The sequence below is a fragment of the Drosophila pseudoobscura genome, chromosome 2, assembly GCF_009870125.1.
Source record: "Drosophila pseudoobscura strain MV-25-SWS-2005 chromosome 2, UCI_Dpse_MV25, whole genome shotgun sequence".
NCBI classification, from domain to species: Eukaryota; Metazoa; Arthropoda; class Insecta; order Diptera; family Drosophilidae; genus Drosophila; species Drosophila pseudoobscura.
In genome coordinates this window covers 16,582,709-16,608,253 of record NC_046679.1, presented here as the reverse complement: position 1 = coordinate 16,608,253, position 25,545 = coordinate 16,582,709, and the positions used below count along the sequence as shown (strand labels likewise).

Below are 25,545 nucleotides of genomic sequence, written 5' to 3'. Positions count from 1 at the left end.
GCCTATCATTGTTTGATTTATTTGTAAAATACAACAGCATGGACGTCATTGAAACTTGAACCAAATCAATCTTCTCCCAAACAACACATTTTTCCACCAACTGTTATAAGAAATAGTGATTCGATCTGCACAGTTTAAACTTATGATAAATAAATATGTAGGCAAAGCTTCAGGCAGAGGGATTAAGACGGGGATTATATATCATTACACAGAAACACGTCTCTGAAGAACAGATTGGTATAATAACTCAAGCAAAATTCAATAACTCTACTGTTCAACAAATTAATAATTGTATCTAATGCATAATTATGGTTTAACGAAACTAATTTCTAGCCTTATAAAATGCAGAAAACAAACTCGAATCTGCTTATCTTTGTGGCGATTAAGAGCAGAGGGTAATTTTTTAACGGACTGGTGAAATCAGCTTAAAGTCAATAAAACTTGTTCCTACGAGGGGCAAACTTTTAATCAAACTAATAATTCCCGCTGGAAGGGTATAACAACAACAGCAAGAAGAGCAACATGAGCAACAGCCAGACCAGCGCAATATGAACTCCAGTCAGTCCAGTCCACGCTAGCCCCAAAAGCAGCGCAGAGCAGCATCCGCCGCCAACTTATTAAAGTATATGTACATATAACTCAATTATAGAGAATTAAAAACAAACTCAGAGACAGAGCCCAGAGACATAGAGCCCAGAGCCAGCGACGTCGGCAATTTGCAATGCAAAAGATACAGATACAGCCAAAAGGGGGGAACAGAGCATACTTAGTGCGAAGAGGAGAGGAGAGGATAGCAGAGAGATAGAGAGAGAGAGGATGAAGAGCTATACGAGTGTATGCGCAGGCAGGCCGGAAGGCAGGAAGGCAGGGAACAATCAAAGCAATAAAACACATTCAGCATTTAATAATCATCGCATCGCATCGCCCAACAAGCGGAGTCAGCCTCAAAGATACAAAAGCTCAAGTCTGCCAGCAACAAGCACCGCGGCAACATGTTGCCAAGCGATGGAACGAACTGAACCGAACGGCCAGACGAGCGCCAATTTATGAGATTCCCACACAGAGACACACACACACACACACACGCACGCACACACAGAAACGAGTGTAGACCCCAACGAGATACAATTAAGCCGTAATGCATATGAAAATTTGTGTTTTATTGCCGTGCGTTATGTTCACGTGCGCGCGGCAACTGTTTGTATCTCTATCTTTCACCAGCTATGGCCATGTATTGTATCTGTGTGTGACTCTCTGGCTGGCTGTGTGTCTGTGCCGCTCAGTGTGAGAGTGCGCACCATAATTGTAATTATAGTAATATGTTTTATGATGGTTCCCTCGTTTAGCAACCCCCACACACAAATACAGACAGACAAACCGACAGACAGACAGCAGCAGTCTGCGTTTGGCCAAAATGTATCTAGATACATAATTGCCACATTCAGTCGTCGTTAAATAGTTGCACGGCGCAGTTCACAGAAGCAGCAGCAGCAACAGCAACAGCTACAGCAGCGGCAGCAGAGGCAGCGGCAACACACAGTCGTCGTTCTTGTTGTCGTTCCTCGTCCGTCGTCCGTCGCCCGTCGCCCGTCGTCCATCGTCATCATCGTTGTTGTCGTTTTTCGTGCTTTATAGCGCTCGCACTCAGAAGTCGTTCAGAATCGTTGCCGTCGTGGTCGTGGTCGGATTCGGTATCGTATCGGATCTGCTGTGTGTGTTCTGGTCTCTGGTCTGGTCTGGGTTGCGCTCCATTCCGTTCGGTTTCGCTTCAGATTCGGTTCTGGGTTCTGGGCTCTGGCTCTGTTTTGGTTTAGCTTTCGGATTTCGTATTTCGTATTTCGGAGTGCCTGCCTGGCCCGAACGCCGTGCCGTGCAGGTCGCGTACGCGCAAAAACCGTTTAGAGTGGAGAATCCAATGCCCAGAGCGATAGAGACCCGGTAAACCCCGTTGACCGGGGTTCTAAAAGTCAAATTCAATTTACGCGCCGGGCTTATTATACACGTAATTATAATTAGGCATGAGGCCATACAAAAGAAACGCCAAAAACTAAGTGGGTCTCTCTCTTTCTCTTCCTCTCCCTCTCTCTATCGTAAATGGGAATGGGACTCAACTCGGGAATGGGGAGACCCACCGAGAGACCGACCCCCTCAGAGCCTTCTACCCAAAAGTGTACTATTTTAATTAAGTGTGTGCCACAACAACAACAAAAACAACAACAACAAAAGCAATGTGCGGCAGTCACGCATGTGTATCTCTGCAAACGTATCTTGTCGCTGTAGCTGTAGCTGTAGCTGTGTGTGTGTGTGTGTGCCGCTTTTCGTATCCATTAGTCACACATGAAACTAATTAGCATTTCGTCTGTTTGTTATTGTCGCATTTGCTGGTCAAAGGAATTAGCGCGCGGGCAAAAAGCAACGTCAAGCGCCATTAGGCGATATTACACACACACACATCTGCATACATATGTATATTTGTATCTATGTGTGTGTGTGTGTGTGTGTGGTATATATGAGTATTTATATCGAACTGGGATTCTGGCTCATTTCTTTTATGATTTTGCCTGGCATTTCCCATTAAATTGTTTATTTTGTGCGTTGATTCTTCGTCCGATTCCCACCGTCGGCCATCAGCAATAAAATTTATAATACGACATCATCAGAGAGACAGGCAGGCCGGCAGACTGTAGGAATTATCAACCCCTTGAGGCAGACGAGGCCGCCACAAGCAACAATTAAGCCGCAAGTGCAGAGGGGCACTTCTGTGGAGAAATACATGTTTCAAATGTTACACCAGTTATTTGTTCATATCAGAATTGTGTTGTGGAGTGGAGTAGAGTGGAATGGAGTGGAGACAATGGCACGACACTTCTGCCTATTGGCCGCTAATTGCTGCCCTGCCGCATGTATCTGCAAGATACACATGGTGGCGGTGGCCACCTCTGCTATTGCTGTTGTTTGTGCCCACTTTTCGCGCTGTTTTGTTGTGCTACTTTCTGTTGTTGTTTGTGTGGCTTTCAGCTCGTTGCTGCTGGTTCGCACGCTCTTCTCTTGGACGAACAGTCAGTCGGTGGCGATGGCAGTGGCAGTGCCAGTGTCGGGGCAATTTGTCAAAAGCGACGCAACACGCTGACAGGCTACGCAGCCGCATTGCCGCCAATTGATTTTCAATTCATTTTCATATTTGGCATCTTGCAGATACTCACACATATACACAGATACTGCATAGCATAGTGCGCTTGTGTGCTTGCCTCGATTATTCTCATAAATAAATTATGAAGCATGTGGCACAAAAAAGGCAATTTTCATTTGCACACAAATATTTCAATTACTCAATTAAATTCAGTTTGGCAAAAAGGTGTTATAAATAAAGCATTCGCCTGAAATCAACCTGTATCTGTGTACCCGTGTGTTTGCGTGTGTTTGTGTGTGTGTGTGTGTGTTTTGGGATCGTAATTGAAGTCCACTTTATGGTCTCGGCCGTGTGTTCGTTTCCCATTAATTACGCGCCTGGCCATAAACGCCGTGTTGCTCTGCTCATATTAATAATAAATAAGAAAGAGCAAATGAATAACTACTATACTATACATTTATAATGGCAATCAAAATACGAAAAAACTGCCATTACAGTGCCCTGCCCCAAAGTTCAAGTTTTAATTGTCTGTGTCGGTGTCGGAGTCGGTGTCGGTGTCGGTGCCGGGGCTCATAAATTCCGTTCCTGAAAACAAATGAAATAAAACGCTTATAAATTTTCATTAAATTAAATTAAAGAAAAAGCTTATAAAAGGCATCAAGTGAAACAAAAACGAAAAACAAACCAAAAATCCAATTATTTTGTAAATGGCAAGCGAAGCAGCCAGCCACTAAATTCGATAAAACCAGGCCAACAAGTACTACGCGTGTAATATTATACCGAGTTAACAATAATTGTTTAAATGTATGAATCAATTAATATTTATAAATCTCGCAAAGCAGATCAATTTCTCATAATAAACTGTGTTTAATAAAGGACTCGCTCATTTATATTGGGTATTAATGAAACAAAATGCTCAGGCTTCATACTTCGGTCTTTAATTAGGATCATTATTGCCTCTTAATCGCCTCCTCGAAACCCTTTCAAACAGAAGATCCAACAGAGCAATTTATTAGCATTTTATAAAGAAATTATTGCCGTCGGTATTTGCTCCTTTTTCTAAAAACCCCACAAAATCCCCCCTAATTATTCCGCATTTTAATTTGTAAACAATTTGCTCATAAATAATTCTATAAATTTGTCGTTTTGTATACCAGAATTGCCAAGCAAATTGTCTTTTGATTTGTCATTTCATTTACCACAAAAAGCAAATGGATACGTATGTATACTCGTACCTTGCAACAATTAAGTGGCATAATACAATTGTTCAACTGCACGACAAATTAAATATTTCGCCACATTTTGAGCGAGGCGAGACGAGGCGCGGCCAAGAGCCCAAATTGAAAATGAGCGCAAGACAAATGAAGCCGACCTGGTCGGATTTCCCATTCAACATATATAAATAAATATCAATGTATTTAATTAAATCACAAAAGCGCACAGAGAAACACTCTGAGAGACAATGGGCTGCCAATTATGAAACCAGAACACATTTCAAAATAATTAAAAATGAAATAAATGAACAACGTGCGGGCCATAACAAATTGTGCAACGCTAATGCCCGAACAAAACAAACAGAAAAAACAACAATCAGCTACATGAAAACTGAAACGAAAATACATTAAAATTAATTCATAATCGCAAAAGGCAAAACAATAATCAATAATTGTCAATTGCCTGGCTAATGAATTAATTACATTTCTCTCCATCGCTCTGGGAATTCAGGCAGTTTTTTGCTCCTTCCTTTATGTGGTGTACCCTCGAAGAGGATACTCTGATTTTCAGCAGGACTTTGCAGAGCAAACCAGCAAAAAAAAAACCTACATATACCTCCAAATACCTCTGTAGTGCCCAGATATGATGATCCCTGTATGACAATGGCTGGCGATCCCCAATCTGCGTCTAAAGAAATCGGCAAAGGGTATCTAAAGCTTCGGCCTCGTAGTAAAGACTTTCTCTCCTTTTTTTTTGTTAGTACTTTTTTTCAATAGAAATTTTTTCAACTTTGTCGCGGCAGAGAGGCAATTTAATTAGGGAAAGTGGATTAATTTGCAACTCGTTAGACTAATTAAGGATTATAATCAGCAGCAGAAGCAGAAGCAGCGAAGAGCCCTGTAAAACGTCAGCGACAAGAAACAGCCATAAAAAAGTGAACCAAAAAGAAAGGATATCCAAATAGAGGAACAGCCAAATGAAAAACAAAAAAAACCCCAAGGAAAATAAAGCGGAATATAAAAACAACAACTACCACTCGTACACCCACACACACGGTGACGGTGACGGTGACGGTGACCTTTGACGGTAACCCCAACAACCCCAACTATAAATAGCGCTCAGCAGCTCACCAATAAAGAAACCAAAAACGTTCAAAAAGCAAGTGAAAATCATTTAATTGGATTTCCATTCACCTTGACTCTTCGGATACACCGGATACACCCCTTACGGGTACTGCCCGCGTGGCCCCCTCACAGGTAAGTCTCAACACCGCCCCGCCCCATTAACGGTATACATAATCTATAAATTACGTACCTTTCCTCCTTGGAATCTCCTCGTCAACACAGTGACAGGTCAAAGCCGTAGGCTCCTAGGACCAGATAAGATGGCGGAGCCCATGCTTGTTTTTATAGAGAGAGAGGGAGAGGGAGAGAGACAACCATAACTAACATATGATGCATACTATCATCACTATCAATTACTGTGAAAAAGCGCCTCCAAATGTGCACGTGGACATGTTTTTGCGCACAGAAAATAGCTGTAGGGGCGCTGGGAATTCCCAGAAAGCAGAGGACACGACACTGATAGACAGTCGATGACCCCTGGTGCCAGATGCAACTAAAAATCAATTTCAATTAATCAAAGTACATAATCGGGAACCCTTCTAATCGGTCAAGCGAATCGAAATCAATTTTTAACTCCTATGTGTGTTGAACCCCAAAGATCCGTATCAATATCATTCATTGATTGGCGGAGAAATCCGACTCTGAGCAGAATAAATTGATACACTAATCGAACGACTAGATAAATCACTTAGGGCCTTATCCCAACAACCCATTTACGTGCGTATGCGTATATTTCTGGCATCAAATTAGTTAAATTTCGCCTGTAATCATGCTGTTGACACATAATTAATTTCCATTTCACGATGAGGTTGCGGGTTTTCGGGGCTGCTGCCATTTCGGTTTTCGGCATCGACAGCTATTGATGACAATGGGAAAATTAGCTGACTGAAAACTGTATTTACTTGCCCCATGCCCCCTGGCCACTCTCTCAGACCCATGTCCAATCAGTCAGACAGCATTCTGACATTTATTATGGGTTGCATCGTACAATCGTAATCGGCAAAACATTGCACTGCCAGATGATGCAATTATTTACAATCCAAACAAATGATTACACGGGCATACTTGAACATTAATGGAAAAGGAAAACCCCAAAACATGAACAGCACCAGAACCCATAGGAACGGATCTGTTGTGCGTAAGCGAAGGGCAGTCAATCGCAATAGGCCCTAGTTCGTACTGCATATACTCGTAATCGTGATCCCGAGCTGGGGAGACTGATGCAATCATACCGAAGGGCTAATCAGGCTAATCGATCAGAGAATATATATTAATTTGTTCTCTGAATCATGCATGCATGGTCGGATTTCCAGAGAACACTTGATAAACTCTAAGAACTCTTCATAGGTGCAGAGAAGGGCACTTTTCTTGGATTTCCCAGAAAGAAAATGTTGTTCACTTAAAGCTTAGAAAGATACAACAAATCGCAACATAGAGCAGCCCTGATATGAAGATATGAATATGGGATCTATAGATTTATATACCCGTTCGAATTTCCCCTACCCTGCTCAACTTTTGCATGCCAAAAAAAAACAAGAGAAACACCTTCTCAGATGGTGGCGGCTTGTTATGGTTGCACTGCTAGCAGGCAGATACATTCCACAGATACGGCATATTCGAGATACAATCCGTCTGTCTGTCTGTCTGTCTGTCGGTGTGTCTTTGTCTGTGATAATTACCCGAGCAAGATAACAAAAAACTAATACTCGTACGTGCACGAAACGAGTCCGTATTCTGCATCTAGCCATGGTATCGTATCTCTTTTTTCGGGTTAATATTTTAGTAGACCTCTTTGTGCCAGTCATCTGTGCGGCTGTCTGGCTTATTTGTTGGCCTTTAATTGAGTCATGTCATGGGCATTATGCATAATTAAGAGGCAATTTCATTCACAGCAACCAAATAGCAGCGCGATGATATCTAATATCTATCGCATAACAGGTTCGGTTCGCATTACCAACTGAAATTAATTAAATTGTTACTCAAACTGTTTCTCTGATTGACTGACAGACGTCCGACACTCGCGCTGCGAATGAATGAATGGATTGGCATTCCATTCCATTCCATTCCATGGTATGGTATGGTATGGTATGGATATGGATATGGATATGGTATGGGCCTGGAACTGGTCAGTCTGGATCCGCTATAAGCATATATACTCGTATATTCGCAATGGAAACTATGCGACTGCACAAACAGATCGCTGTCTCTGGTCTCTGTATCGTATCCCAGCCATTTGGTATGTGAGAATGGAGTGCCTGGTGCTGGGACTGGGACTGGGAGTGGGTCTGGGCCGATTACGCAAATATGTAAATGGCTAAAAATTAAATGCAAAGGCAGCACAAAAACCATTTGCAGCTCTCATTACAATCTGAGACACAGGTTGGCTGCATTTTTTCACGCTAATACTCATATGGAAAATAAACAAATAATCCAAATAATGCGAATAGTTCTGAAAACAGATTGCATAAACAAAGTGGCTGCAAGTGGCTGATTAGCCAACAGCTTTATGCGATACGATCATCTCAAATGCTGATCTATCCTATGGGCTAATCATATATTCCTCAAGGCTGATACTAAGTAAAAATCTGCATTGCAAACGGGAAACTTTAGAGTGGAAAAATGGTACTTCAATGTGTTTAAAATTCTTTAAAGAATACTTTGTAAATACTCCGGTCCCAATACCTAATGGAACTTATTCGATAAAGGTATAAATTTGCATATAGATCATTCGATACGGAACTCTTTTTAAGGGAAACAACTTACCGATGTTTTGGGAAAGATATTCCTTGGTTAATTATGAAGAACTTGCACAAAGAAAGGTATAATTTGAAATTAAGAGAATACGATAATTGGGTGTCTGTAATGGCCCTGAGTCTTCAATAATTCAGACGGCGATAATGATTGTTAAGTAGCCCGAAACCAAAGGAAAAAGCGAAGCCCAGCCATCGTTAAAATATTAATTTCTCCCGATGAAAATTACTTATCAATCTGATGGCAAAGAGAAGCTTAATTCGTTCATCAGCCACATACTTTATTAATTATGAGTTCAACTTTCTTCTGCCACTCCAACTCAACGGAGAGCCAGCTCAAAGACCCAGAACCAGAACCAGAGCCAGGCCTGGCAATGCAACGGATCTCCCAACAAGTCGGCGCGCGGCTGACGGCAAATACTCGTAAGTAACGTAACGAGTTCTCTCCTCTGGAAGCAGATGATGGCAGACGGCGATTACAGAGCTCCTCCGATGATGAGTCACGCAATTAAACGGCGCACATTAATATGAAATGCCAACAAGGGGCAAGGCAAGGCAGGGCAAAGCAAGGCAGGGTCTGGGAATGGGACTGCGAGTGCGAGTGCGAGTGCGACTGTGTGGCTGGGGGCTATTGGGGAGCACCACTTACACAGCACTTGCTTATATGGCAAACTTTTTTATAGCTACATATTGGCCTGGAAACGGATGGGACTGAGGATGGAATGGGGATAAGGACTGGAGCACCCATGCCCGTACCCGTTTTTCTTTCTCTCTTTCTCCTATTCTCCACAGCAAAGTCAAGCCATTAGCAACATTTCTAATCAGTGATTCCGAGAAATCGAGACAGAAACATAACAAAATAAAGCATTCTAGAAGGCTGTAGGTGCCTCGACACTACGATACCCGGTTCGAAATATATGTATATACAAATTCGATTTGGTTAAATCTATAGATAATCGAAGCTAAAGAACATTATTTCATATTTCAAGAAAGTGGATAACAAATGGTTCTCATTCATTCCGTCAGTTATCTCCACTCCTATCGTCTCAAGGGGCTTATCTAATATCCGAAATATGGATCATATCAGTAGATATGATAAGTGTGCCATATCTTGAGGGGGTTTTTCTAGATTTTTTTAGGAAGATAAACCCAGAACTTTATCTTCACATGGGGTTTTTATGGCCTGCCTAAATACAATATACCCCAAGTAGAACTCTGGATATGTGGTATTTAATGACGAATCCGAGTCCGAGTACGAGTATAAAACACTCACTACTCAATCAACTGGGTTTCGAGTAAGTGACGCGGTTCGTCCGTCGGTCAGTCCGTCATTCACTTAAGCGGCCAGTTGAAATATAAAACTAATTAGCGTTTACAGTCGCCGGCTACAGTCACAGTCCCAGGTCCCAGGTCCCAGGCCCAGTCCCGACGGCTCCATTCCGCTAGCTCTCTAGCCTGCTCTGGCAGTTGGCAATTCAATCAATATCAATTGGTAAATTTGCATTTTGCATGCAGCTCCGTCCCCAGTCCCTCAGTCCCCCTAGTCCCCGTCTCTGGTAACCGCTCGACTGTGTAACAAGTCCATTTAAGTGCCACAGCCACTGCCTCCTGCCTCCTGCCTCCTGCCTCTGCCGGCAAGTCGTGTTTGCATCTGTATAAACGTACACACACACACACTCACAGATGTGTTTGTACGAGTATCTGTGTCTAATTAATAATTATGACTGTTATAAGCCAGTCAGCTTTTTGGCTTTATCGACAGAGCGGGCCAATTCGCATTCGCATCCAACGAATGCAGCAGTCAGGCGGCTTCCGCACTTTTTGCCAGCGGCCCCAAGCTCCCAAAATGTTATTTTTAATTGAAACTCTTTTTTCCGACCGAAATATAGGCATGGCACTGTCTGTACTGTCGTACGGTACAGTTTCGAAAAGTCGATATGCGAAAATATACAAAAATATACATACATACGTACATATGTCTGTCCTATGTATATCTCGTGGAACTGGCCAGGCCGACATCAAATCAAAATTGAATGAACGCGGGTCGGTCGGTCCATTACTCTCCCAGTGATTTTGCCAAATGACTTCATTTCATATCAATTAAGTATTGTGCCGGTGATTGTATCGTACCTCTCCGTTACTCTCGTGCCCGCTCTATACAAAAAAGAAAGAAAAACAGCACAGTGAGTGCAAAAGAAATAACGCACGCCGCACTCACGGATACACAGATACATCCGTACATCCGCGGCGTCCGCGTCCGCGTCCGCGGCCCTGCACAACCGAACGATCCGAACGAGCCCGAACGAACCTGATTCATGCGCTTAATTGCTTTGGAGCGTGTGCCGTGTCTGAACCCAGTCGCAGTCCCAGTCCCATACCCATACCCAGACCCCCATCTCCACTGCTGACGGAGCAGGCAGCCCCCAAACAAAAAGGTATGAAATCGAATTGTGCACACAAATGGGAGCAACAAAGCATACTCGTATAAGTGCGCTGGTGTATCTGTATCTGTATCTGCGACTGTGACTGTGACTGCGACTGCGACGCTGCACAGGCTGGCAACAGCGACAGCGACAGTGCTGGCTTTCAATAAAAATGACAGCAACAATTTTTGACAGTAGGTAAAAAAAAAATAACAACAACAACAAGGTGGAAACACTCATAAAATATGCCGGGGACCTGGGCACGCCAATCGTGCAACAAACACGGATAGAGGGGCACACACACAGAGAAATGGGGATACCGAAAGGGAAATTGAAAACAACAGACAAAATTCCGCACAGGCATTGAATAAAATTCAAACGGAAAGATCAACAGATACTCGTATCCACTCGTAGAAGGCACACCACACCATTCGTATAGGAGCAATCAACATTCTGGGAAGAGATTATTAAAGACCGCACATTCCTATGAGAAGAGTGGGGGGATATCTTCAGATTTCCCTAAATCTAATGGGAGATTTTCCCACAAATTGGGAAGAGATTATGTAGTAATCTTTTAAGATTGATTCCCTCAAACATTCCCTACATAATCCGCAAGAGATTCTTCCAAACTTGTACTAGATTTATGTTTTAAAGATCATTCATTTTCATATATCATTCCATTTCTTCTTGTGTGAGGCACACCCACAAATATATGGTATAGAATAATTTATTTAGTTCAACAAAATATCAGTAACGAGTAGATAAATATAGCAATAAATTTCCCCACAATCTAGCAAGAAGATTACTTTCCTAGAAAAGTATCTTCTGTAGTATCTATTAAATAAAAATTTACTTTAAGAGTAGCAGATTGTTTAACAAAACAAAGAGATCGTCTTTCATGCTGCCTCTTTTTGTTTTTAAGCATCACCGTCATCAAATCTGTGATTGCTAATAAAAGTTCTTTATAACAAAAAAAGATCTTCCCACAATCCAACAAAAAACAGAACTTCCATCCAGCAATCTATTCCCCATTTATCGGCTAGTTATGTTCTGGCTTCTTCATAAGGCACGCCGAACCCATCAATTAACTATTAAAACATAATATCAGTAAGATATAGATAATGCCATTGTGCTTATCTCCCACGCCGGCCCCAGCCCAGCCCCAAAACTCATTTTCTGTGTGTTTATTATAACCAGAATTTTAGTGACCCACAAATGCAATTAAGTTGCGATAAAAATAGACATTTTATGTGATTTCCTTCCATCGCAAGCCCCCCGCCAATCAGCCAGTCAGTCAGTCATTCAGTCAGTCAGTCAAAGCGAACCCACCCCCAAAGCCGGTGCGCGGCCAATCAATCTTAGATATTGTCGCTCCGCTGTTGGAACCCCGATGTTGATAAGGAACGACATCGCAATTAGATAGTCGCCCGGCCTCAAAGATAAGGAGAGGAGAGAAGCCGCCGACGACGACGGCCAGAGGCGTGCCTGCACAGCTTTTATGGGTCGCCGCTGAGCGAAGCTCATAAAAGAGCAGCCGCAGCCGCAGCCGCAACAACCTCAAGTTTCCACAGAAATATCATTTATAGTTTCTTAATTAGCTCAGCAAATACATAAACGATCAAAGGCGAACAGATCAAACAATCCAACAGAGCTTTCGAAATGCGCGCCCAAGCTTCACTTTACAACACTGCCCCCGGCTAATATGCGAATATTTCGCAGCACTAAGCCACAGCTGTTGCCACGGTCACGTCGCGGCACGCTTTGTTTAAACAAAATAAACAATGTGAAAACTTGGCAATTAATGTAAGAAAAGGTGTTTAACAATTGAAGATAGTTACTACTCGGATTAACCGGCGCATTTCAGTGATTTCAGGAGAGGAATGACATAGGAAAAGCGCGAAAGCAAGTATTTAAACAGCAAAAAAGTGAGGCCTTGGATAAAGAGAGGGCAAACACAGGGAAAGAATCGGTGATTATTCGGGGAGGGAACAGACGGACAAAGTCGGCTTTTGTACGTTTCCCGGTTTATAGCATATATTTAGTTCCATCTAGAAAGTTCGTAATCATAGCAACCGCTTCGTTTGTTGTTGCTATTGTCGCCTTCCTAACGCCTCTCCATTCTCATTTTACAGCAGACTTAGCTGGGAATCAGATCGAGTTCGTGTCGAGTTTTACAAAAATATCACAGTACTGTAACGATTTTCGATTTTCTACAAAAATGTCGACAATAAACAACGAGGAAATCGAGGAAAATACTAAGAAGACATGCAAGGACCTGGAGTCCACGGACAGAGTCCACAAGACAATGACTTTGAAGCATATGCTCGTTTGGGTCGAGAACAACTCGTACGATAACAGCACGGAGCTGTTGGCCCAATACTTCGATCGGTTGTATCTGCATCTGCTCAAGTGCTACCACGACCGTTTCGAGAGCGTGCGCGACGGTGCTGTGCGCCTGGTGGATGCCTACCTGGACCGCCTGCCGCCGATGGACTTCAATCTCCTGAATGTGGTTTCCACGCTGACGGAGCGCATGGGACAGGCCGAGACGGTGGAGCCCAGCGAGGAGATACGCTATCTGTACATTGGACAGCTGCATCTGATGGTGCGCAAGTATGCGAAGATGGGCAACGTGGGAGTCTTCCGCGAGTGCTATCATCTGGTGGTCAAAGTGCTGATCAAGGCCCTCAAGGATGACTATCCACTGGTGCAGCGCGAGGCTTGCTCCACCCTGGTGGCTCTTTGCCGTGTGGCCGAGACCACAGAGATTCGTCCCTTCACGGAACAGCTGGCTGTGGCCCTGTACGGAATGCTCAATCACAAGCACGCGCCGGCCCGCATCTCGGCCGTGGAGGCACTGGGACGTCTCAGTTTGCACATGGATGCCAGCGCCGAGAGCATGCGCCGCCTGTTCGGCGAGGTGTCGCCGCTTCTGATGGATCGGATGCCACTGGTGCGGCGCGAGGTCGGAATAATGGGAGTACTGATGCTAATGGATCTGCTTGATCGCTACTCCTTCTTTGAGCGGATCCTACCGCTGGTGCTGTGCTGCCTGAAGGACGATTCCCCGGATGTACGCAACCACATCCATCCGCTGTGGGTGAAATGCGGCAAGCAGTACTACGAGGAGAACGAGGCGGAGCTGTCGCAGCAGGAGATCTGCGATCTGCCGGTGGATAATTACCCAAAGAATGTCAAGCGTCCAACGATTGGCTGCCGTGGACTGGTGCAGCGCTCCCTGCGTCTGCTAACCTTGATCACTCGCGAGACGACCGATTGGAAGGACAATGTCCGCCTGCACTCGCTGAAGCTGCTGTACCAGTTCGTGGTCCATGCCGAGGCGGCAATGACGGCTAAGTTCTATGAAATTTATCCGGATGTGTCCCATGCCTGTTGCGATTCCGTGGCTGAGGTCAGTGCCGAGGCGGCCAAGGTGGCCGATCTGATGGGTCGCCTGCTCTGCTACGAGGCCTGGATCGAGCACGGATTCGATGGACTGCAGCGCAATGCTCGCGAGTCGTACATGAAGTGCTTCTACTACATGTTCACGGCCTCCAATAGCGCCTTCTTTGAGCACCTCTTGCGCTTGTGCAAGCTCTTGAGAGCCACCGAGTACTCGCACACCCTGAAGCCGGGCTTCCAGTTGTACATCCTAAAGCTGCTGGACACCATACTGAACAAGTCTCTACAGGTTACAGCCACTGAGGAGGAGCTCGACGAACTCTACATGATCGTGTATATCGTTGGCATAAAAGTCATGGCGCTGGGCTACTCCCTGAACAGCGACAATGCCGACCCCAATGTTGGTCAAATGGTCCTCGAGCGTATCGCTCAGCTCCAGAAGGTAACGTTGGCCCAGCTGCACGAACGCTACTTCGAGATGGCACTGAAGGACGTGGAGAACCTGGACGCCGTCCTGGAGGATAATGCCGAGCCGGTACTGCTGCTGGACGGACTCATCAACATCTGTCACCTTCGGCGCTCCTACCTCAAGCGCCTCATCGAGCGGGTGAAGATCGTCTTTGAAAACTGCTCTGCCAATGCACAAATTCGCATCTTTAGCAGTCTCTCCATGGCAGCGCTGCTCTGGTCGAGCACAGTGACACCACCAGACATCGATGCGCCGGACGAGCCGAGCATGATGAAAATCTTCGTCACGGAGATTGTGGAGCCGTATTTGACCTGGAAGGCTGGCGCTAGTTCCGAGTCCATGCGCTCCCTGGCCATGGCCACACTGTGCGCCCTCGCCCAGAGTGCCCCGGAGGATGTGCTCGAGGTGCTGCCGTCGCTGGTGAAGCATATGCCCAGCCTCCTCGAAGACCGCAATTCGAACACCCGCAACTATGCCATCAAGACGGTGCGCTACTTCCGGGGCTTGTCCGTGGAGGAGCTTAAGCCGCTGGCATATGCCACCATGCAGCGCCTGGACGATCCCTCGGCGGGCATACGCTCGATGGCCGCCCTGGCGGTCGGCACCCTGTCGCCCATCTTCGAGGGCGACTCCGAAGAGGAGATTCAGCACCAGCACGAGGTCTGGGAGGCAGTTGTGAAGCGTGCCATGGATTTGATGCTACTCTACCACGAGAGCCCCGAAAAGAACATCAAGATCGCTGTGGAACAGAGCCTGGAGAAAATGGCCATTGAGTATCCAGAGGCCTGGACGGAACGTTGTCAGCGCGCCATGGCCATGTCCCACCAGAAGGATGAGCTGAACGAACTCTACGAAAAGCTGAGCATCAATAAGGTGGCTCCTCAGCCATCCCGCCCAGATCCCATCCCATCATAGATTGAGATTGAAATACTTTTTTTGTTCTGTTTCAATTTGTATTTTAATTATTTATTATTTACTTATACCATGTAATCATTTTGGCCAATCTGTTCGATTCTGAGTACCGATTCTGAGTGTAAACAAAATCCCATAAAGTAAATTTCGGCAAACGCAATGCATTCGAAAAATGCACACAAAACACTTGTTTATTTTGCCACGGCACGGCGCAGAAAATCCGGCCGTTTGATGATGAATGCACGCGTCCTAAAATGGGGGCCTGGGGCATCATTAGGCAAAAGGCAACAAAAATTGGGTTAAATTCCTTATAAATACCATTATGTGCGTCTATGAAGCAGGTACTTTTCGAAAACTGCAGCAATTGTATGAGAATTTCGCTACTATATCATTTCGCTTCCAAGGGGATTATGGGAACTGCAAAGCGCATTTGTGTCAGGTGATTTGAAGACCGCTGCTTTGGTGTTTACCACCCACTCTTAGGGCTGTCCTGCAAACACTGGAGACTGTGGCTGCCACGGGCGCTAATTAGCTGCCAAAAATATACCAACTTGCCCCACAGGAAGTTGCCACAGAGCTGCCACGCCAGGCCAACGTCAACAGCAGAAACAATTAAGTGTTGAGCAGGCACAGGCGGTGGCAGGAGAAGAATAATGGCTTCATAATAATCCCTGGGATGCATGGATAGTGCATATACGAGTATGTTGCATAGCTTTGCGGTGGCTCATCAAACTGCTGGCTGAAACCGCCTTTGATTGGTTTTATTCCTTCTGCAAGTTGTCCGTTTGGGCCCGACTCGACCCAATTTATGTTCGCCGCCGCCCAAAAACTAATTTGTGTCGCAATGTAGCCGAAAAGTTTGCACACTGCATTAAAACAATTTGTCAAATTAGGCAAAATGTACAAGTTTCTAATTAAGAGGCATACACACACACACACTGAGACAGTGATAACCACACACACACAGAGCCACAGATACTCCGATGGCGCCATTTGAAATGAGTATCGTATCTGCATCTCTTTCGGCGCACTTAATTGCTGGCAAATAAGCGGCAGAAGCTTTGTTACAGGGTATCCTTAGAGCAGAAGGGTATATTATATGGGTGTGGAATACCTTCCATAGGAAGAGCTTGTATTGTATACTTCCTCATACATACTTCTTAACCACCACCGCAAAAACGGACCTTAACAAATCCTCTTTTTTTGGAAGGTTTGACACAGATTTGACTTTTCAAAAACTTGGAGAAAGTTCTTAGAGCGAAAGTCGCTTAGAGCGACTATGCTGAAAAATAACATGATTTTCCTATCCAAAAACCTGTGTTTCGTTCATAAAGTCACGGACTTATTGAACGGCCCTCGGACGATCCATGATCTAGTAATATTTATAGCAATCTCAATGGATATCCTCTGTGTCTGTTCCTCCTCCTGCTCTTTTGTATACACTCGTAGTTCTCCCATAATAATTACCATCTATAAATATTTAATAAGAAATACAATTAGCGGGGTATCCTTCGGTCGGATGACTAGACTACGTAGCAGGACTAGCAGTGGGAGTGTGCGTTTGCGTGTGTGTGTCCGTTTGCGTGTGTGTGTTTGCCCACATAAAATGGCTAACTGTAAATAAAATGTAAGCAGCTGCCTGTCGACCGTACTTGGCTGATTTGTTGTTGTTGCTGTGCAGTTAATTAATTTTATTTAACATTTTCTGCCCGGGCCAATTATTAATACATATTTCAGCAATTAGAGAGGTCCTCTCCTGCCATGTATTCTAGGTATCCTGTCCTAAAAGAACTGTGAAGAGGGAGTCGAGTCAAGGACTCTCCTCATTGTTATGGCAAAGCACATTTAACTAATTATGCCGAACTCCGGCTTCAAAGACGGGGCAGAAAGTAAGATAGAGAGAATGTGAGAGTACCCCCATACACAGCCACCCGCAGCCACCCTCCGCCACCCACAACGACCCACAGACGTCAGTTGTCAGTTTAATTAATCCTTTTTCAGAGCAAAGAGCCAGAGCAGCTGCAGCCAGCTCCTGGCGCACACGGCAAATAAACAGTTATAAATAGCAAGGCAAGAGGCCAAGGACCAGGAGCAGGACCGAGAACCCGCAGCCAGGACGACTGTGGCGTACAAATTAAATGCTACATTCAATGCCATTTTGAAATCATTTCGAGCCGAAACCCCGTTTCCTTTGGCTTCGGCTTCGGTTTGGGATTGGTATGGGGATTGGGGCCGGTTGTGGGGGGTTTGGTCTGTCTGAAGGACGCAAAAAAGTTGCAAGAGACCGACCGACCGTCCCTGCCCGACCCGCCTCCGCTTCTGCCGCAATTTAATTTCATTGGACTTTGACCAAAAAGAGCTCGAAAGAAAAACAAGAACAAGCAAAAAAAACAAGCTAACTAGGGATGGCTGCCGAATCTTCAGATACCTATCGTTCCTAGATATAGCAAAAACTCATTATAGTTTTTTTCAGATTTTTCTGATTAATATTAAAGCATAAGCGGCTGATATAGAATGGTTGGAACCAGGGATCACAAATAAGGGTGATGGGTTACAAAAAATCAATGTCGAAAAAGTGTACTAGGTGTGTAAAACAGATAGCTTTTTGAAGAGGTATCCCGGAACAGGATAATCTTTTATTGCCAGACTTTTTAAAAAAGATTGTTGTAAAACTCTTATTTAAATTCGAACATTTTTTAATTTACAAAATTAAAATTGAAAGGTGCTTATCGAAAAGTATCGCACCTTCTAACTTAGAACACGATAGTGATCCGATATTTTTTAAAATCCGAAATATAAATATATTTTAAATATATGGGCATTTCGTGCCAATAAAGTCAATAAAACACATTTCCATATACTTTTGTACCGATATTATTTTTTAAAATTATTGAAACTCAGCTTATTTAAGCAATTAAGCAATTTCATTAACTTTGATCTGAAAAAATATTTAAATAAACAAAACTTCACCTTACTATTTTCTGCCATAAGAACGAATAATTCCTGATAAAAATTTTCCTCAAAGTCTCTCTATAATATTGAACTATCGACAAAAATTCCAGAAAATTTGATCAATAATAGTTCACGATATATTTTTTTCGAAACTTTATTAAGCCAATAAATTTCTGTCGCATACGCCAGGAGTTTTAATTCAATTTTTAAAAATTTACAAATCATATTTGCGTCAAATTATATACACATAAATATATTTTTCTTTTATCACAAATGGTGTAAAAAATACGAATACCCTCTGATACCCTTCTATGGCTTTCGATATTTTTTCTTTTTGCGCTAAATTTTGTTGCTCGGTTGCAATTTGAAAATTACTTTCATTACGTTTAAAAGTTCATTTAAATTTCACATCATAGAACTTATTTTCATCTCGTGGGCATTTCATTAGGCTTCACTTCAGTCCAGTCCATTTTGCATTTTCCATTGTGCATTTAGCATTTTCCATTCCATTTTACCTTCTTTTTTGGGCAGCGTGTTGTCAGCTGTCGTACGATACATATTTATCCACTTGGCTGGCCCGGGAAATGCCAGTTGAAAATGGGGAAAACTAAATAAAATCTCCGGCTATACAAATCGTTGACCTATTTGGCTGACCCAGGGGCCGTAATACATATTTCGGTTATATCTCGCGCCGGCTGTGTTTGCCGTCCTTCAAGGATGTGACAGGCGCTCACTAATTGAGATACTCCTCGCGTTTGATCTGCAGGGTGGAGGGAGAGGGCGGGATTCCCCTGGACACACTACGTTATGCAAGTGGAATTGGCGGATGGCTTGGCGGATGGCGGATGGTGGATGTAAATGAAATGAGTTGACGTAACAATTAATCCAATGGCATGGCAACGGGACTCTTGTGCCTTGTGTAACAGTATCCTGCATCCCCAGCAATGAACGAGCGATAATTAAATACTGACTGCCTTATGCCTTCTCGTGCACTCGTGTTCTGGTCGCCTGTTCAACCTCCACCAGCTTCTTTTCATTGCCCAAAACTTTGAGTAAGTCCTTGCGCAATTAGGATGCCGGCTACCACTAATAAAAAATGGCCTCGAGTCGAGCATCCTTGTTGTCCTTGTCGCTGCCCCAAGTCGATACTCCACTACGGAGCGGGTGGAGTTCGCTTCTTTTGCTCCAGCTATGCTTATTTCCACTTAAATGCTTAATTATAATTGAGTTTTATATAAAGGGAAAGCGGAGAAATTGTCCCTGCCCCAAGAGGAAGGAGGGAGTGGGGAGTGGAGTGGAGTGGAGCAGTGGCTTCCTGGCAGAGGAGTACTTGAAATTAAATACAAATAATCTTTTGACTCCTTTCCCTTTCCCTACTCTTCTCTTCTCTCCTTTTCCTTAAAAGGGTTCTGGGCCGCGGACTCTGCTCCCATTTGGCGTTGTTTTAATTACGTCTTAATGCCAACGCTTACGATCGCCCACTCTCCCCGCCGCCCCAGACTCGATGAGTGAAATAAGGTTCAATGGCTTGGCTTGCCTTTCCTTTCCCGAGCTGTGCGTATCAATTCAGCGTTAATTGCTCCTCCCTCCCCATTCCCATTCCCATCTTCATCCTTATCCACATCCTCTGTGAATGCCAAACGAGCCCGGAGCTGGAACGCAGTGCGAAAGGGGGGAAATCGGATAAACTGGAATGGTGCGAATGCCATTTTGGCCAGGTTTTTATTGATTTCTTACAGATGAGTAGCTAGCGAGCCAGCAGCCAAGGACAATGGGAATAGCTCAATTAATCGTAGGTCAATTGGATGCTAAATGCTTAAAGGGAATTTTGGTGAATCACGATATGTAATTAGATAATACTTTGTTCCAAAGAAACCTGCAACTCTTTCGTATTGATCGAAAGAAGATTGTTTAGCGGTGCAAATTTATTGCAGTATTTTCCTGGTTTTATACCGAAAGCACCCACTGTCCTTCAGCCCGTCTAATTATGAGAATCTTGCCAGACAATGCTGGAGACAACCGACTCTAGCTCTGAGGGTCTAAGTGGGTCTAGGCCTGTGCTGAGAAGGGACCAATCGGGGTAGCTGCTCATCAAGGAGCAGCCCAGACAGACATGGAGTGCGCCCTGCCACTCACTTGAGCCCCAACTATGCTATGTATCATTATTATGAAGCCGATGGCTATGGCGATGGCGATGCCGATGCCTGCAAGTGTTTATTTTTGGCAGCCAGCAGCAGCAGTACGGATTCAGAAGTGGGTGCCAGGAGGCAGGCGGCGGCGGCGGCGGTGGCGGTGGCAGTGGCAGTGTGGCAGCGCCAGCAGTTTCTGTTTTTGTTAATGTTCGCATTAATGTTGTCATACTGTTTGGCTCTCATTACGGTCGGAGAGTTGGAGATGGAGATGGATGGGAGTGGAGATGTGAAGATGTGGAGATGTGGAGGCTGGGACTGAGCGATGGTAGCGTTGCCGTTGCTCTGGCATTAATTAAGCATGTTTGACTGTGAATGTCAACAGCAGAAGTTGCCGTTATGTGTGCCTGCGTTGACAGGCGGCTGACTGGCTGGCCGGCTGGCTGGCTGGCTGACTGGCAAGGGGCGTGACAACTGCCTGCTGCCGCTGCTTGCTGGCTGGCTGGCTGGCTGGCTGGCAGCGTATCGTCCATCTCTCCTCTGGCCGCTATCGGACACGCGCAACGTAATTAAGTGACGCAAGTCAATTTATTTTGCAATTAATCATTAATTTATGCGCACGGAAGTATAATTGACTCATATTTCAGTCCACCCTCGTCGCAGCGAATAAGAGTTATCATATTTCGAGTGCGATTGGGGCCCTGGAAAGGCAAACATCCGTCCCCTGGATGTCTTCAAATTAAACATCCCTAAACGTTAGCTAAAACAGCATTTAGTAAGAGAAAAATAGAAACACACATGAAAATCCTACATAAAAATGTTGAAAAAATTCCAATAAATATCTAACAAATGTTTTTCTAATAATCACATATGTCAGGGCTGCATTCCAGCAAAGAATCAGGGTTGGGGAAAGTGCATTGCAGAGTTTGACAATACTCCAAATTTTATTAAGTTGTTTGTTTGATACTTTTTTTTGCATTTTTTACGAGTCAGTTGATGGATTGATTGACTGACTGATGGATGGTCTGCACTAAATAATCGATGGCATCTGGGCAATAATGCATTAATTTAAAGCATTTCCATTCCATTTCGTATTTCCATTCATTTGACAATTAAGAGCCAGCGCCAGGCCAGCGATCCACAATCCAAACGAATCCAATCTGTAGGGACTGCTACTGCTGCTGGTGCTCCGACATGTGGCCCAATTAAACGTCAATTAGTTGGGTTCAACGACCTTTGACCCAGTTGTACGTAAGCTTACAGCAAAGAAACGTTGAAACGCTTACGTACGTATGAGCATGAGAGCGGGAATCAAAGGAAATTATAATAAGTGGCTGGAAAAGCATCGGGTATGGGTAGGGGACCATTGTCGCGCACTCATTTAAAAGATCATCAATCATAGGCAGTTAGTTAATTGCTCGCTCGGCCTTCTCTATGCGGACAAAGGAGCGGCTGGCTGGCTAGCTGGCTAATGGCCAGGCCAAAAAAAGAAACGAAACGAAACGAAAACGTTTAGCGAATAGGAATGCCGAGCGTCAAAGGCAAATTAAAAAATAAAGCTTAAGCACGCCAACTTTCGGCCAAAAACTCAGAGCCCGAGACCCGAAAGTTCAAGTGAAATAAGCCATGACAAGCAGAGTCCCTCCCTCACCAACAGCCTTGGCTTGGCATCTCCCCCTCAAGGACCCCTCAAGGCAATAAAAAAAGCTTTAAAAGCAAATTGCCCCAAAGTTTTGGCTTATTCCCGGAGCAGAGCACTTACCAGAGCCAGAATCGATGTGCGCCCGCCTGGAATATGAAGGAAAATTGAAGAAAATTATGACAGGAAACATTTCGAACGGAAATGAGCCTGACGGTATTTCCGGCTCAGCGACAGTGGCGGCGACGCCGTCGCCGGCAGCAGCAGCGAGATGTAACTGCAAACATAATTAGCTGACATTTTCGCTCATTTCCAAATACATTCGGACATGTCCCTGTGCCCCTGTCACGCCCATTCGCATTCCCCCCGCCCCCTGCTAATGAGATAAGTCTTCAGCTCAACAGTTGTCCAACCTTTGGCTGTCAGTCCCCATTAGGACCTGGTCCACTGCGTAACGTAACCTTTTCGGCTGCGATAAAACAAAGCAAGAAAATAAAACCCCCAATTGGAAAAGGAAGGAAGAACCACCCTTCAACCAGCGAGCAAAAATAGCTTGAAAATGGCGCAGCATTTATAATCTGTCTTTGATTTATATAACGATTTCCGCTCAAACTACGAATGGCTTATATGGGAGTTGGACAACCCACCCTTCGACTCGATGACTGCTTTATATGCTGACTTGACAATAATGGCACAAACACAGCTCACATCGCACAGAACGTGCCACTGGCATTGGCTTCAGCTTCAGCTTCGGCTTCGGCTCCTTTACCGCTCTACCCATACACGCACACAAAGATATCGACTTGGCCTGGCCATGGCAGCACAATGACATGAATTCAATATAATAAATAAAATATAATGCTGTCAATAAAAATAAATAAATATAACATCAGCAGCAGCAGCGGCAGCAAAAGCAGTGAAAGCAGTGCCAAAGTTTAAGAAATCTCTGGGGGGAATTCTGTGTTGTGTTGTGGATTGAAGAGCTTAAATTTTTTGCTGGAAATAGCTTTGCAATGTTTGTTAGCTCCAAGGATTTTGGGGGCTCTGAAGCTGCGACATGCCTCAGTATTCACCAGAAGCATTGCCAGAAGCCATACCACATTCTATGCAATATTCTTAATAGGCGAATCAATAATCTTGTAAACGGGCCACAACAACAATCAAGTCAATCGAAACATGTGAACTAAAACATTTGCTAAATTGCAAAATGCCATTTAAGTGCCTCGAATCAAACTCCCATCCACAGAAGCGCCAGAAGCGGAGCCTATCCCTATCCTATCCCTTATACTCGTACTGGTACTGTGTGGGTCTGAGAAACTACATATATGGCCATGTCCCAGCTGCGAGACCATCGAATGGGAAGCACTTAAGCCATCAACACAACCCTCAATCGTTAAATAAAACATTGGCTAAATTGCAAGTTTCGTTTCAATTCCTTGAATCGAACGAATGCTTTTCCTTCACAATTTCCAATTTTCACACAAACGCACAGCCAACCATCCCAGCATACTCGACACACTCGACAATCGTTTTCAACAATTTATGATTTATTTATTTATGCAGCCCAGGTTCTCGCTGCTCTGCCATCTAACCCGACCGACCGACGGACTTTTGTTTACCAGTTTCGTGGAGCAGCAGCAGTTGGAAATGGGGTTAAAAAATATAAGATATCCGGGAAGTTGGCAAAAAGAACTCCTCGACAGGCAAAACAACAATAATGATAATCGAGTAGACTCGATGACATTTAAGGAAACCGAAACATTTAAAGGAATTCTCCAATTCCCTCAATCGTGTTATCCTTGCGTTTTTTTGTTTTGCTTTCTGGTTGGAGCTGTCAGATTTTTGTTCTACACTCGAATTTTAAATTAAAATTCAATTGTGTTCAATTGTTATTTGGCTCTCGGTCAGAGCAGTTTGCCCCAATTTGAACTGGTGAAAAAAAAAGGAAAAGTTGCCTTTAATTTTCGTTTTGCTCTGTGTTTCAGTGAAAATATTAATTCTAGTGTTTTGTTCGATTTCTGTGAATATAATTCTAGCAATAATTTTTACAAAAAGTGTAAGTACAAGTACATCCATATTAAACTAACAAATTCCGGTAGAAGTTTGCGATGAAGTCTATGCGGCTTTTGGCTTAATGCAAATTCATTTAAAATTTCTGTACGTACTCCCAGCTGATTCCAGGCTGTCGATATTGCCACGTAGAGGCTCTGCTCCTGGGGGAAAATGTGTGTGTGTGTGTCTGTGTGTGTCACGGCAATTTAATTAGCGAGCACATAACTCTGATGAAATATTCAGCGAGTTTCCCGGCAAAATATGCGCCATAGCCACAGTACAGCCCTGCAGCCAGGGAATATCTCATGTGTATGTGTGTGTGTGTGTGTGTGTGTGTGTACATTTCTGGTATGGCAATTCATTAGAACACCTCATAAAAATCAATTAGCGGCATATTTCAGACCCGCGCCCCTCAAACGATCCCTTGGGTCAAAAATTCTTCAAGTGGCTTGCGGCTGTTGCTGCTGTTTCTGCTTTTGCTGTTGCTGCTGCTGCTCTATGGACGATTAGCCGGGAGCTTTGAAGTCTCGCACCGAAAAAGCTCCACGTCAAGCATTTACACACACCCAAAGCGTACATATACATACGTATCCGCACAACACATGCATAAGCCCATACTTTATAAAGTTGACAAGGCTCAAAATGATGACTCACAAAATGAAGCAGGGCGGTCGGACTCCACGGTAGGACAGGGGCAATTCGAGATGGGCCACATCGTGACTCACGGGGCCACGAAAATCACGCAAAAACATTAGAAGGGGTTATTTTCATAGAAATTAGATGTGGAAAAGTGTCGTGAAGAGCTGCTGGAAATCAGTGAACCGCAGCATCCCCAAAACCTGCAAAGCATAGAAAATTTTTTCATTTGCAAGAAAATTTACAATTGAGGGAATATATTTTTACAAACTGTCTTTTTGACAATTGGCACTCGGGTAAAATGTAGAAGATTTTTGGAGATCAGAGTTTGTTTGAATACTTTGTGTGTAAAATCAGAATAGGCCGTGATTTTCGAATGTCAATAAATATTTAAAAAATTGATTTGAAGAGAGACTAAAGAATACTGAAACTGTTCTTGGAATTCCAAGAATATTGAACTATTCTGCAGAACAGAAGAAGATCCGGAGAGAATCCAATCATTTTCAGATATGTTGCAAATTGCAAATCTTTTTCTGGTTGGGTTCCGAGGCTGTGTTGGTCCGTGTCCTCGTTCATTTCCGGTCCATCTCCGTGTCTAGTGCCAGCTCAAAACACAAAACGCAAAACGCAAATATGAATGACGAATTACACACTTTAACTGCCAGGCTGACAGGCACTCATACACACACACACACACACACCACACTCAACT

The 25,545-nt window shown here is 44.1% G+C and overlaps 2 protein-coding genes and 1 long non-coding RNA gene across 5 annotated transcripts in view; 2 read left to right on the top strand and 1 right to left on the bottom strand.

The window, feature by feature from the left end:
* Positions 1 to 5,470: 5,470 nt before the first annotated feature.
* The window catches only part of NK7.1 (homeobox protein NK7.1), a 41,528-nt gene continuing 21,453 nt past the window's right edge, over positions 5,471 to 25,545 (top strand). Inside the window, exon 1 of one of the 2 annotated variants that reach the window (XM_015182002.2) lies at positions 5,471 to 5,601. The gene's annotated coding sequence lies outside the window, so the exon portion shown is untranslated. Of the gene's footprint in view, positions 5,602 to 24,031; positions 24,202 to 25,545 lie in introns of those variants that run through there. The other variant, XM_001358924.4, reaches the window with a different exon arrangement.
* On the top strand, positions 5,487 to 15,585 carry Dnaaf5 (Dynein axonemal assembly factor 5). Of its 2 annotated transcripts, none has more exons than XM_033376683.1 (2): positions 5,487 to 5,601; positions 12,775 to 15,585. In XM_033376683.1, exon 2 carries the CDS (start codon positions 12,861 to 12,863, stop codon positions 15,426 to 15,428), a length of 2,568 nt encoding a protein of 855 aa, XP_033232574.1. In that variant the 5' UTR covers positions 5,487 to 5,601; positions 12,775 to 12,860; the 3' UTR covers positions 15,429 to 15,585. The 2 variants fall into 2 exon arrangements, with proteins under 2 accessions (XP_033232574.1, XP_015037491.2); XM_015182005.2 differs by lacking the exon at positions 5,487 to 5,601 and adding an exon at positions 12,360 to 12,445.
* On the bottom strand, positions 15,445 to 16,550 carry LOC117183287 (uncharacterized). The gene is made up of 2 exons (XR_004468423.1): positions 15,744 to 16,550; positions 15,445 to 15,687 (listed from the first exon to the last, which is right to left on the bottom strand). It is a non-coding gene; the product is annotated as an uncharacterized lncRNA (long non-coding RNA).